The sequence below is a fragment of the Panicum virgatum genome, chromosome 9N, assembly GCF_016808335.1.
Source record: "Panicum virgatum strain AP13 chromosome 9N, P.virgatum_v5, whole genome shotgun sequence".
NCBI lineage: Eukaryota > Viridiplantae > Streptophyta > Magnoliopsida > Poales > Poaceae > Panicum > Panicum virgatum.
Window position 1 is genome coordinate 49,874,271 of NC_053153.1, and position 14,029 is coordinate 49,888,299.

A 14,029-nucleotide genomic window follows, 5' to 3' on the forward strand; every position below is an offset into this window, starting at 1 on the left:
GCCCCTCTCTCACATCCTGCATGCTGCACCTTAATTTGGGGTGTATTTATTGATTTTGTTCTGCGTGTCAATTTTGCCTCCATCTCTCTGTCTGCATGTTTTCCCTGATCTAAACATGTTATTATGACTTGTCTGTCCCAAGTGTCAAGTTAGTTTGTTGTTGTGTCAAACTACGGTTTCCTGAAATTGTCAACTTGTTAGTAACAGATTTCTCTCCTTTTGCTATTTGCAGCTTAAAAAAGGATGTTGTCTGTAGAAGGGTTTGACCTTAATATTGAACTAGCAGATATTAGTTTCGCGAATGATCCTATTACTGTTTATTTGATCAATGTGTCACAAGATGATCATATTACTATGTCTCAAGATGATCATGTTGTCATACCTCCAGCAAGTTCAGCAATGCCTGCAGAGTCTGATGGTTTGACAGTGCCGACAGCTCAAACTACTACAGATCGGGGTGATGTAGAGGATGGTATTGAGGTTCTGTCAACACCGCAGGAGCCCTATGTTGCCATGACATTTAGCACCCCGCAAGATGCTAGGTCTTACTATAATAGGTATGCTCGACACGCTGGATTTTCCATCAGAATTGACACCTCTCGTGAATCAAAAAAAGACAATGACAAGAGGAAAATTATTTTTGTATGCCAAAAAGTTGGTGTCAATAAGAAGCAAAAACTTGACGAGGAAGACCGATAACTGAGAAGAAGATAGTGAGGCAAAGGCGCAGAGATTATGTTGATAGGACTTGCTGTCCTGCATGCATGATTGTGAGGAAAACAGCCCCATCTCAATGGGAGGTCATTCACTTTGAGCAGGAGCACAATCATGAGTGTGTGAAGAAGTTCTCTCTTACAAAGTACATGAAGTCCCATAGAGAGATACCTGCTGAAGAGAAGGAGTTCATAAAATTTCTTCATGGGTGTTGCATAACCACTACACGCGCTTACCAGATAATGGTTGAATTGTATGGTGCTATTGAAAACTGTCCATACACGGAAGGTGGTGCAAAAAATTTGCGAGTTGAGTACCGTGCTGAGTATCGATGAAAGGACATGAAAGCAACCCTTGATCACTTTGAGGAACTGAAGAAGGAAGATTCTGATTTCATTTACAGTTATACCCTTGATGAATTCGACAGGGTTGAGAATCTATTTTGAGTTGATGGTGCAACAAGGAAGTCATATGAGCTCTATGGTGACTGTATATTTTTTGACACAATTTACTTGACCAACATGTATAATATGCCTTGTGCTCCTTTCATAGATAAAAACATCTCATTAGTGTTTTGTGCGTGTCTTTTTTTCCCTATGTCAAGTTGTGTCATATGTCAAGTTGTGTGTTACTTGTGTAGCAACTTAGTATTGACAGGTATCAATTTATGTATTTTTTTCCCTTGTATCAATTTGACGGGTATTGACAGAAATGGAATAACTATACAGCTTGGTTGTGGTTTCATGAGGAATGAAAAAACAGAAGCTTTTGTGTGGTTGTTTACTAAGTTTAAGAAGGCTATGGGTGACAGAGATCCTATTAATATTATCACTGATCAAGATTTGGCGACGGCAGCTGCGATTGCTCAAGTTTTTACCACTTCAGTCCATAGGAACTGTAGGTGGCACATCATGGAGAATGCTAGGAAAAGATTGGGGGCTTTCTTAGATGGTAAACCAGGCTTGGCTGATGATTTCAATGATTGTGTTGACAATAGCTTCTCAATTGTAGAGTTTGAATTCAAATGGCAAGCTATGCTGGATAAACATGAGATCAATGATGATGAAAGGTTCCAGCATTTGTATGAAATGAGAAATTGCTGGGTTCTGGCTTACTTCATGAATAATTTCTTCCCTTTTCTGCAAACAATATCACGGAGTGAAGGATTCAATGCTGTCCTAAAGCGATATGTGAACCCAATGAATTCAATACTGAACTTTGTTCACCAGTACAAGAAAATACAGAATAGAATATTCAGCAAACAAACAATGCATGAGGCTAATACAACTGTCAAGGTTCTGCACTACTTGACTGGACACCCCATGGAAAGACAAATGAAGAAAATGTACACAAGGAAGTTGTTCAATGTTTTTCAAGATGAGCTACAGCTGAGTTCTAGTTACTATATTGTTCGAGTTGAAGGTGATAACTTACTTGATGTTGTTCCATATGGGCATTGTCCCCATCACTTGTATGGGGATAGAACATTCAAGGTTTCGGCGAACAGCGTTGATGGTTTGTATAGCTGTGATTATTGCAAGTTTCAGAGGGACGGGGTTCTTTGTTGTCATATACTAAAGGTGTTTGATGCACTTGCTGTCCGTGAGGTGCCAAGTCATTACATTTTGCCTAGGTGGTCTGCTGAAAGGGTGAATGATGGTGAGAATGTGGAAGTTACTGGTGAGCCGCTGCAGGCCATGCAAATTTCAAACCTGGGGAGGCATGCTGTCCGTTACCATACAATTTGCACCAATGTTGCCCAGTTCGTACGACCTTTCATGGTTGAGGATGAAAGTCACAGCATTGTTTTGAAGCATGTAATTGCGATGCAAGCTGAGCTTAATGCACACAAAAATGGAGGGGTGCCAAGTTCTGCTTCACAAATGCAATCCAATGTCGCGCAGACTGGAAGCATGGTTGGTGGAGGCTGGTGTGGCGGTAAGACCTCGAAGAAAAAGGCAAGCAATGCTTCAGGCGCTGATACAGCTCCAACTCTCCAAACAGGTATACTAAAAAAGTTAGAAACAAAAAGGCAAATTGACGGTAGTTTGGAGCGATATGAGAGCTTTTCATTTTGACTGTACTTTCTATTTTACATCAGGTGCTGATTTGGGGGTTAAGGATCCAGTTATTACAAAAAGGCAAGGGCGCCCAAGATCGAAGATAATAAAGAATCCATTGGGACTGCAACCGCCAAAAAAATTTCATGTGGCTATTGTGGTTCTACTGAACATAATACAGCAAATTGCCCATCCAAGCCTGCAAAGAAGCTTACGATGGAATTGTAGAACAAAAGACAATGGTGCTGCAAATATTTTAGATGGCTCTATCTGAGTGTGTGGTTTTGAGAGAAACACCAATTCTTTGTGTCAACTTGTGTCTATTGGTGTGTCAAACTGTGTCGTATTGGTGTGTCAACTTGTGACTACTGGTGTGTCACATCAAAATGTCCATTGGTTTATCAGCTTATTGGTGTATAAAAACTTTATGTTTTAATGCTTATTGGTTTATCAAGTTTTCAATATATAATGCACACTTCTGATCTTCTGATCGTATTGGTGTGTCAACCGACTTATTCAGCTTGATTGGTGTGTTGACTTATGTTTTAATGATGTGTCAATTGGTGTGTCAAATTGTGTCGTATTGGTGTGTCAATTTGTGACTATTTGTGTGTCACACCAAAATGTCTATTGATTTATCATCTTGGTGTATAAAAATTTATGTTTTAATGTTGTATCAACTTGTGACTATTTATGTGTCACACCAACATTAAACAGTAAAGTAAGATTGCTAAATTCAGAGGTAAAAAAATGTGAAAACAGTAAAAAAAAGTCAAACTCCTCTGCATGCACAACTCTTGAGGTCTGAACTCTGAAGACATAATAATGGGTGTAACATTGTTTATCAACTTGGCAAAAAGGTGACGAACATGAAAACACAAATAGTAATGTCTTATGTTACACATTATCCTTGAAAAAAAAGAAAAATAAAAGAAAAGCATCATCCATTCACCATTTTTGCATTTCTTGCCCATTCTGATGTCTATATCCTTTTGTCCATTGATGTGCTGCAACCAGCCCCTTTCCCCTTGTTGTTTGGATAGACGAAATAAATAGCAAGTTACTTCACGGGGGAAAAGTGCATGAGAGTGGGGGGGAGGGAAAAAAGAATGCTTTGCTAAACTTTGATTTGTGACTTACTTTGTCTCACTTCCTTGGCATAGAGTGCTCTTCCAATCAGCTTGGTTTGCTCTAATAGTGATCCACTCGTGAAGAACTTGTTTCTGCAAATTTACCTCACTAGATCCAATAATCTTGGGCAACCGGCTTCCATCCCAATACTCAATCGCCTTGAGGGTGAACAATCCGCAATCGTGGCTGCCATGAGAAAAAACCAAGTGTGTGCATCATTTAAAAATTAGACAAATGATAAGTATATGGTAGAAAAGGACAAGATACAAGAGGGATGTAGTGTTATGTGCTTACATTCCGAATTGCCGGTAGCCTGAGATAACTTGAAGTTCATAGGTAAAAATAGCAGGGACCGTGCACCCATCATGCTTTGCCGTGTACTTCATCCATAATGTTATGATCTTCGCGCGAACCATTTTTGCTTTCAGAACCAGTAACGGGTTGCCAGAGGGCCTTAGAGAATCAATGACTTGAAACTTTTTATCTACCAGGTTTAATACAACTGTAAACTAGTGCCCAGCTGCATCCGCTTCATCTTCATTTGCTTGATGGACGGGGAAGAAGATCTGGATTTCAAAAAAAATAGACAACTTGATAGCTAATTCATATGTAAGTTGCTAGTTGGGTGGCGTAACTTGTATGCTAAAGTGTAAATAACTAGATAGGAAAAAAAAAAGGAGGGGGAGAGAGGGTGGAGAATGTTTTCATAAGCATACCAGGTCGTATTCTGTGTTGAGGAAGTCAAATGCTTTCTCAACCATCCTGCAATACACTTCTGTTGTCGTCATCATCTTCAACTGTTTTATTTTGCCGTTAAAGACACAATATTAAACCCAACTAATAAAAAAAGATCCTACAATAACTAGATAGGAGGGGGGAGTAATTTACCCCAGCCCATGGTGACATTATTTTCTTCCTCCTTTGTGCCGGATCTTTCGACAATACAAATGTCCCAACTTGGAGCGCAATTGTGTTTAGCGATCTACCCATGGCCATGCTATTTGCTAGCTCACTCGCAGTAGCTGTGATTTCATTTGACTTGAATGCGTTCGGACTGCGAAACAAGGGAGAGCTTGTTAGAACGGTTTTATTGTGCATGTGTTAAAAAGTTTCATTATTTGTTCACCTACATACCTGGTATCAGCACCGGACCGCGACCTCCACTTGCAAATTTCATTGTATATGGTTTCTTGTTCCGGGCTCAAATGGTTTGTGTTTATGGTGGGGTAATCTTGATGCTTCGCTGACTTTTTCATGGCATCATCGCAAAGTTGGTCAAACATTGAGGAGGTGATAGAGTCGTCGGCAGTTGATTTACTTGGGCTCTTCTGGGTAACATCATCAAACCCAAGTGAGAAACTGGGTGCATCTAGGGCATCCTTGTATCCTTTAGATTCCTTGATCTCCTCAATAGTGCGCATGATTGGAAGATTGCTTCCTCCCTCACCGGAAATGCCCTGCCAAAACAAAAAGAAGGTAAAATGTTGGGGAGAAACCATTTGTACTCAATTTGCTGGTTGAATATGTCAAGGTAGTGCTTAAAAAAAACTGCTCGCACCTTTGCTTTCTCATATAACTTTTTGGTTGCCAGCGGGCCTTTGCTCTCTTCACCCTAGCCGTTTTAGAGAAAAAGAAATATTTACAAACATGTCTTGACATATTGGAAGTGAGAAAAGAAAAGAAAATAAAATAAAAGGAGGCAAGCAAAAACCTTGTCTATTGGAAGCGAGGCTTCTACTAGCTTCTCCATTTCAGTTGAAATTTTCCTTGGCTTCTTGGTGTAAACATTTATCCTTGTTGCTGTTGATGATGCTGTAGATGCTTCATCTTTTTTATTTTCATTGCTCTGTTGAAAAAAAATTACTGTTTAGAAATTGATAGCCAGTGATGTAGAAATTGCTAGTCCAGTGGTGCACAAGTGGACACAATTTATGCACAAGTTGATGCTGAAAATTGATGATTTCAAAAAAAAATGATATGACCATGTGTACCTGTGGGCTTTTGCTGTTTTGCTTGAGCTCGTTTGATCCCTTTACTTCTTGGGGGAGCTGCATTTTGTCTGAAGTTTTCTTTCCATTATCCTTTTTGGGTGCAAGTGGAGGCAAGTGGCATGCAGCCTTGGAACTTTCAGCCGCCAACTTCTTTCTAGTCATAAAATCTATCCTTATAGCAGTTCTCTTGGTCGTCAATTCTTTCTTTGTTTCTGGAGATAGGTGGTTCTCGATGGCATCTTTGATTTGTTTAGCCTCGAACTTCTCAGATTCTTCTTTGAGTGGCAGATTTAATCCGGAGTCTGGCATAGGTAGTGGCTGCATGCAATCCTCAACCATTTTCTTCACCTCCGCTGTTGCACTCACTTCTAAAATCTCCATCGGTTCAAAAACCATTAGCTTTGCAATCGCACGAACTGGTAGTGTATCATCAAGTAGCCCTAATGCTTCCATCTCTTCTCTGATACTCAGCGTATTTATTGGAGAGATAGGCTCGAAATCTACATACACATCACTGCACTTGCCTGAGACTTTTGTATCTGCTGTCCCTTTTGAATTTTGAGGTGTTAACCTTTGACTTGCATTCCCACTTTCGTCCCCTATATTGCTTGCAGCTTGCTTTCCGGAATTGTTGGTTTCATATTTTCCTTTGTTGGGCCCACTATGTCCTTCATCATCTTGGTGGTCGTCTTTCCTTGGCTGTTTGCCTTTAGCATCATCGCAATTTGCTAGTGGTTTGTTTTCTTTGTCTTCTTCTTTGTCATCACCATCTTTGTTGTCTTCTTTGCCTTGAGGGATACCTTTCTCCTTGCTTTGAACTGAAAATCTCAAACAAACAAAAATGAAAAAAGTGTCATGTAAAAAATATATAACTTGCTACTTCAGAACTAAGTAAATTGCTCCTTGTACTGAAGAAATTGCTTGTGCAGATTAAAACTCGACATATCTTGTGCTTCATCATCATTTTGTTGACTTGCAGTCCGGTGATGTCAATTTCTTGTGTACCATCTCTTTGTGTTGCAGTAAAGCCAGTGATATCAATGTCTAGCAACTGGGTGTTGCAAGCAAATTGAGATCCCTCATTTATATCCCTGTGCAAAAAAAGAAATAAAATTTAGCTAGAAAAATATATATGATGGGTGAAAAGGGAGACATAGAAAATAAAATTGCTATCCATGAAAAAGTTGATGGTTGCATACCTACTAACAATAGGCTCGTCTTCCCCGTCTTCTCCCCCATCTTCTCCCCAATCGTTGCCAGAATCTGAATTGGCATAATCTTCCAATTCCTCACTACTACTTCCCTGATCCTTTCCCACATATACATCTTGATTTCTTTTCGACCTACACTCACAATTAACAAAGGGCTCATCTTCAGACTCCTCAGCGTACTCGAGATCCCCCCAGAGGGTGTGTCACTTTTATCTTCGAACTCAGCATCTTCGTTTTCTACTGCTTCCGGGCTGCTCTGTTTTTCTGCCCCAGCTGCACTTGTGCTCTGTGCTCTTGCTGGTGCACCTGTGCTGATCGGTGGCTGCTTGCCGCCTTGAGACAGTTGTAAGGTAAGATTTACCACCGCTTCATTGATGGCCAAGCTGAACTCGCTGATGGCTTGCTTTAAGGTGTTCCTATCCTACATTGATATATTGCAATCTTATATATATTAACATTGATACATTGCACATGATGTGGTGGGAGTGTGAAAAAAATAAAAAAGGTAAACTACCATGGTGACTGATTCAGCGGGCATGTTGGAGTTGACAAACTCATCAATCCTTTCTGGTTGTATGAGCATATTGGGGGAGTTCATTTGGTACTTAGCTTTGAGCTGCAAAAAAATTATATGATGTATATTGTCAACTTGACTCAAGGTGGTGATGTAAGTTGATATATGTCCATGAGTAAGTTGATACTAAGACAACATGTAGATTGATACTCCACGAAAAACTGGGAGAAAAAAAGGGGACAAATGACTCACATGTAAGTTCCCGAATTCAGTACTGGATACCCTGTCCATTGTAGTGATTCTGGTAACCAAGCTTCGTGTCCAAATAGAAGCTCTTACTTTTGCAGTTTGATCTACAATATCACCGGTGTCGAGGGCATCCAAATACAAAATCTGCAGGTAATGTGTGGGACTCAGATTATATAGTTGGGGGGAAACAAATAACTTGCATTGTGTGAATCAAAAAACACAGGGGAGATAATCCGCCATACTGTAAGGAGAAAAAGATAGCCAGATACTCATTTCTTTCCTACTTCACTGAACTTCGTGATGCCTCTAATCAATCTTTCAACAACAAGCCCGCACCAATTGTATTTGTCGATCTTTTCTATATTTGCGATCGCATGGAACGCCCGCACACACAAACTTGGGTTTGAAGTAGGGCACAAGAATGAGCTGATGGCAAACTCAAGCCAATACCACAGCCATAAGGTGTCACTCCTCTTCTTTCCCTCACCCAATAGCCAATTTTCAGCTTCAGTAAATGTTGGTGCTTTTTTGTCATTTTCATGGTTGAAAACTTTGTAAAATTCTTCATATGTATCAGCAAAGCTGTTCTTTGCATAATCGATGTGTTCTCCAACCATTGGGAGCCCCAAGATCCTGTGGACAGCGTGGTCATCAACCTTTATTCTGCCTCTGTACGGTATGACCAATTCGGATCTTGTGACATCAAATCTTTTGATGATCCAGAAAGATAGCTTCTCTGGAATTGACCAACATTGAACTAGAAGCAGCACCCAAAACCGACACATTCGATATCATTTTTCTGAGGATCTTCTAGTGTGTTGTTAATAAGTATGAGCCTCCTAGCTGATCCATTTTTTTCTCAAGTCTTGGGACATGAAAAAAAAGTGTACAAAAAAATCAGTATGTGGCGCAACGAAAAATATAAAAAATAGGAGCAAAACACAAAGTATGTGTGAATAAAAAAATGCAAGAAAAAAGTAGGTGTGTTGAACCTTATCTGGTTGCTTCTTAATTATGTGGCGTTCATCCATCGCCACTTTCCTTTTTGATTTTTGCTTTACTTCATCGCCCATGATAATGCTTTTCTTGCGCCTCTTGTTTTCCACATCTTGATCTGGCATTCCCTTGATATTTCTGCAACTTGCTCTAGTGACCCTCTTCGGCAAGGGGCAACATCACTAGCATGTTGTGTCTGTGAGGGCCCACCAGCACCACAACCTCTCAAATCTGATTTGGAAGTTGCTCTTGTATTCCTTCTCGGTGGAGATGGATGTCCCACAGTTTCAAGTTTCCATTTCTTAGCCATGCTAAAGAAAACAGGCACACAAAAAAATGATAGAGTATATAAAATGTATATTGACCCTAATGGACACTATATATTGAGTCTGTAACTTGGCGATACAGGAATATTTGACTTGACACTAAAACGACGCTATTTGCAAACAAAATTTCACACAGCTTGACACTAAAAAATGACTGATGTCAAAATGACTCACTAGATTTTTTTCATGTCGTGTAATTTGGTTCTATGGGGGCACCAGACATAGGAAACATACAAAAATGGAATCTGAAAACAACTGATTTGCTGCGGTTTACATAAATTCCTAATGGAGAACATTATTACAGTTATTAATAGCTGAATCCAGATACTATTTGCGTGCAAAAAATTCACATAACTTGACACACAAAAAAATTCAGGATTCCCCGCCGCCGCAGCCAGCGGTAAAAAAGAGGCATGGGCGCGGCGTCGAAGCACTGCTTACGCCATGGCGCCGACGGGTTCCTGTGCTGCAAGGGGGTTCGAGTGGACGACGCAATGGCGGCGGCATCGCGGAGACCCGTCTATCTCTACAGCACGCCGCGGGTCCAGCAACTTCGCTGCATACCTATACTGCAGGGGGGGTGCGGGTGGAGGCGGCAATGCACGGCAGCGGCACAGAGCCCCTTCTACCTCTACAGCATGCCGCGGGTCCTCCGCAACTTCGCCGCCTACCTGTACAGCAGAGAAGTCCGGGTGGAGCACGGCGATGGCGGGAGGCAGGGCGAGCCCCCTTCTACCTCGACAGCAAAGCCAACTACGGTTGGAGCGATAGCGCGCGGTGCGTGGGCCCCTTCTACCTCCTGCGCCTCCTGCGTGAGCTCGGCTGCGGCACCATGGCGGGGGAGGAGGGTAGGAGTGAGATGGTGGGGGAGAGGAGGGGGTTGCAACTCACATCGAATCTGCAGCGGCTGGGGGGCAAGCGACCCCGATCCAATACCGCCGCTCCTCGACGGGGCCACTGCCGCCGCTCCTCGCCGGTCCTCTGCCGCCACTCCTCGCCGGCCGGTCCTCTGCTGCCGCTCCTCGCCGGCGACCAGGAATCGCCTCCCGCATGGCTCCTCTCACCACTGTTGCAGGAGGCGGCCGTTGCCCGTTTGGGGGACGGGAGGGGGAGCATGGGGCGGTCAAAACAGGCCGGAAAGACAGCCTGGGCTCACGTCGGCCTGCTGGGCCGCGGGGGTCACGCGTAGGGTTGCTGGCGCGACCTGTCGCCAGATAGACTTTACGATTAGATAGTATTGTGTGAGAGGAAATAAGCCGTAATAAGCCAAGCCAAGCCAAGCCTAGACCAGCCGAACAGGCTCGAGGACGGAGAGGGCGAAGAAGGCGTCGACACCAGATGAAGCCTCGGCCCGCTCACCCCTAGGGGTGGTAAAGGGCCCAATATTTTGAACTAGAAAATCTAAGGGTCAGACCTTAAAAGGGCCGGACTCTAATCTTATGTAATTTTGAACTAAAAATTTTAAGGACTTTATTAGGCTGTGAAGAGACCACTATGGCCATGGCCCATTACCACCCCTACTCACCCATGCCTGCGCTTTTTTTTACCTTTTTTTGTTTTTGTTTTGTCCCCGCGGAATTATTTTAAAAAAGAAAAAGGTGATGATATTTATAGAGCATTGTGTGTGGGCAGGATTAGTTGCGCGACCCTATTGGATGGCACCGCACCTTCTCTTTCCTTGGTCTTTGCACACACGTCAAATTGTATTTTTGTTGTGAAGGGCACACACGTCATTGTCTATGGCCTATCCCTTCCACCAGTACGTCTCCCCTCCAAACCCTCGAAAAATAGCAATAATATAAATATTTATGGTTTGATGATTTCCAAAGTTTATCAACTTTGTAAATACTCTATAGTACTAAAAGAATATTTGTGAGTTTGATACATACTAGCATCGTGTCCATGCGTTGTTACGGATAATATAAATCTCACTCATACCTACATTGAGACCAACAATTTTATACTCTTTCACTCCAAATTGAATTGTTCAAATTCCTATCAGAATTTCAATTGACGGAACGTGGACTCATTGCTTATTTAAAAATAGTAGAGATGAAGATAGAAATACATATCTTATTATAGTTTTTTTTGCGAGTAATCTTATTAGAGTAGTTAAATACTCCCTCCGTCCCAGTGTATTAGCATTCCAAGGATTCAATAGGCAAAATAGCACAAGGAGGAAATGATGCTTCAGCCTCTGATGTGGGTGAGAGGACAAAAGTGGCACGGCTGTCAGGGGCGGCGCTGCACCTCCCGACGGCGCTGAGTGGCTCCCGCCGGCGAAGCCGCCGCCACTCTCGGTGACGCCGCTAACGCTGCACCGCCGTCGACATCGCCGGACCTGTAACACCCAGGTGTTAATCACCTTTACTTAAGGCCAATCACGACACATAAATCTCAAATCGATATGACAAACCAATAGTTGAATTCTTTGTCAAACTTGGGATGGCCCAGGCTGGACCGGTCGGACCAACCGGTCGGACCGGTTGAGCTAGGCTGAACCGTTTTGAGGGGCCCCACAACATTTAAATCTCTCTCTCTCCCAACAACTCACTCATCCTCAAAACGCTCAGGTCACGCTCTCTCCCGAGCTCCCCCTCACCCAAACCCAAACCCAAACCTTCCCAAATCCACACTTTCCACTTGATTCCAAGTCCAAGGAAGGATCAAATCGGTGTGGTGGGTCACTCTCTCCACGATTTCCTCCCTGGGGTGGCCGGGATTCAAGTTCTTGTGCACAAAGGAGCTCACTCAAGGTATATACACTTGTGTCGGCCGATCTCTTTTCCTAGGGGGTTCTGGGTGATTTCCTCTGGTCAAAAGTATTCACATGTACCCCTGAACCAGTTCCTAGAAAGGGTTTGGAGTTGGTGGGCGATTTTCGCCGCGCCAAGGAATCCTAGGTTTTGATCTGGGTAGGACCGGTCTGACCGGTCGGGTGGACCGGTCTGACCGGTAGGGGTCCGGACAGTCCGGCCATTGGTTCGGATACTCCGGGTTTGTGGTGGTTTAGACATTCCGGGTTTAGGCTCGGAAACTCCGGACTTGGGAGTCCGGATACACCGAGTAGGTGTTCGGATACTCCGGATTTTTGGTTTTGAGTCGCACACAGGCCAGACCGGTCTGACAGGGTTGGTATACCGGTCTGACCGGTGTGGCAGTGGCTGAGAGGGGTTAGTAAGGGATAGTTGGTGCAAATAAATGAAAACTAATTCGGGTATTGCTTACTTATAATTTTTGCAAATCATGCATGCATTCCTCATGTCATATGCATGTGCACACGTGTAGCAGCCGCGGCAGAGGAGGTGGTGTACGAGGTGGTTGCGGAGCCACCGGAGCCGCTAGAGCAGGCCCAACAGGAGGAGAGGTGTGAGGCCCCGGCCCAAGGCCAAGTTCACCCCAGTTCTGAGCATCAGACACAAGGCAAGCCCCGGTGCACATCCTACTATTTCAAATTATGACACCTATATATGTTTTAATTATTTGTGCATTAAGTTTAGGAACTGTTTGGAACCCTAGTTGCATGATCCCTAGACTTCCTTGAGTTATACTAGTATGTATAGGACGATAGAAATGCTATGCTTAATGGTTCTCGATAGAAGTCGAGTGAATTCTTGTCACTCGCGAGATATAGGATATTTAGAAGTCGAGTAATTTCCGGTTACTCGCGAGAGATAGGATATATTCGTATTCCAGTACATGAGTATTGAATTTGATATGTAATGAATGGAGAATTGAGATTGGACGGGAATGATGAGGATATGTAGGTATGGCAGCAAGACAGGGTTCCTGGGTGTCTTAGTCCCGTCTGAGTTGGTTAAGGACCGGCCGTTGTCGGCAGTGCTGATCGGGGATTGAACTGTACTAACCGCATACCGGGAGTAGGAGGTAGTCGAAACCGGTAATCCGAGTACTGCTTTGTTTCGAAAGTACCGGTACCCGAACCCAACTCCTGGGTGAGTCGAGTAGTCGCAGAGAATTGGGGATGCCTGTGTTTACTTTTGGAGGTCTCACGTTGAGCTCGGCTGACCATATGTCGTTGGGCTGGTTCCTGTAGTTCGATGCGGGGAGGGGAAAGGTTGGTGCGTGAGGTCCGACGGGGCTTTTGCGTGCCGTGTTGGTTAGGTCCACTTTGCAAGGTTAAATCGATTCGCCGTGTCTCGCGGTTATGAGGGCCTTGATCTCTTTGCTGCATCGTAGTCTCATGATAGAATGAGGAGGATATGTATAAATATGACAATGAACACATGGAATTATTATTTGATTGCACCAACATGTTTGCTATAGTTGATTCATGCAAACATTAGATTAGAGTTAATTTGTATAGAATGTGGAGCTAAAATACTGAAAGTAAGGAATTACTTTAGTCGCTTTTCTGCAAAATAACCACCAGCCCAAAAACCTTGCATGTCTAGGTATGTGGGCTAAGTTATACCCACTGGTCGGGTAAGTCTTGCTAAGTATTAATTGCTCAGGGTTGTTGCCACCATTAATTTGTTTCAGGGCACCCCGACGTCGATTTCTGCCCCTGCTGCGTCAAATTTATCCGCCGAGATGCAGAGGGGTGGAAAGTTGTGGAGAGAGACCAGTAGACTATAAAGTCGGCGGGTTGCACACTTGAGGGCAGAGTGTGCCGCCTCAGTTTTGTCCAGACCGGTCTGACCGGTCTGAAGGACCGGTCTGACCGGTGTACACACCGGTCTGACCGGCGGGATGCACCGGTCTGACCAGTGGTTTTAGGCAGAACCTCTAGGGGTAATGTAGTATAGTCCTTTTCTAGTGTAAATTCTAGTTTTATTTGTTGAAAGACTTGTATATCAAGTATGTTTTTAAACCT

At 43.4% G+C, this 14,029-nt stretch overlaps 2 protein-coding genes across 2 annotated transcripts; one reads left to right on the forward strand and one right to left on the reverse strand.

Annotated features, from left to right (window-relative positions):
* The first annotated feature begins 1,625 nt into the window (after nucleotides 1-1,625).
* LOC120689077 (protein FAR1-RELATED SEQUENCE 5-like) lies at nucleotides 1,626-2,822 on the forward strand. The gene is made up of 2 exons (XM_039971416.1): nucleotides 1,626-2,644; nucleotides 2,816-2,822. The coding sequence occupies exons 1-2, from the start codon at nucleotides 1,626-1,628 to the stop codon at nucleotides 2,820-2,822; spliced, it is 1,026 nt and encodes a 341-aa protein (XP_039827350.1).
* Nucleotides 2,823-4,207: 1,385 nt separating this feature from the next.
* On the reverse strand, nucleotides 4,208-6,971 carry LOC120692723. Its single transcript, XM_039976107.1, has 7 exons — nucleotides 5,897-6,971; nucleotides 5,617-5,751; nucleotides 5,464-5,517; nucleotides 5,040-5,362; nucleotides 4,794-4,959; nucleotides 4,622-4,702; nucleotides 4,208-4,471 (listed from the first exon to the last, which is right to left on the reverse strand). The coding sequence occupies exons 1-7, from the start codon at nucleotides 6,347-6,349 to the stop codon at nucleotides 4,415-4,417; spliced, it is 1,269 nt and encodes a 422-aa protein (XP_039832041.1). The 5' UTR covers nucleotides 6,350-6,971; the 3' UTR covers nucleotides 4,208-4,414.
* Nucleotides 6,972-14,029: the final 7,058 nt, after the last annotated feature.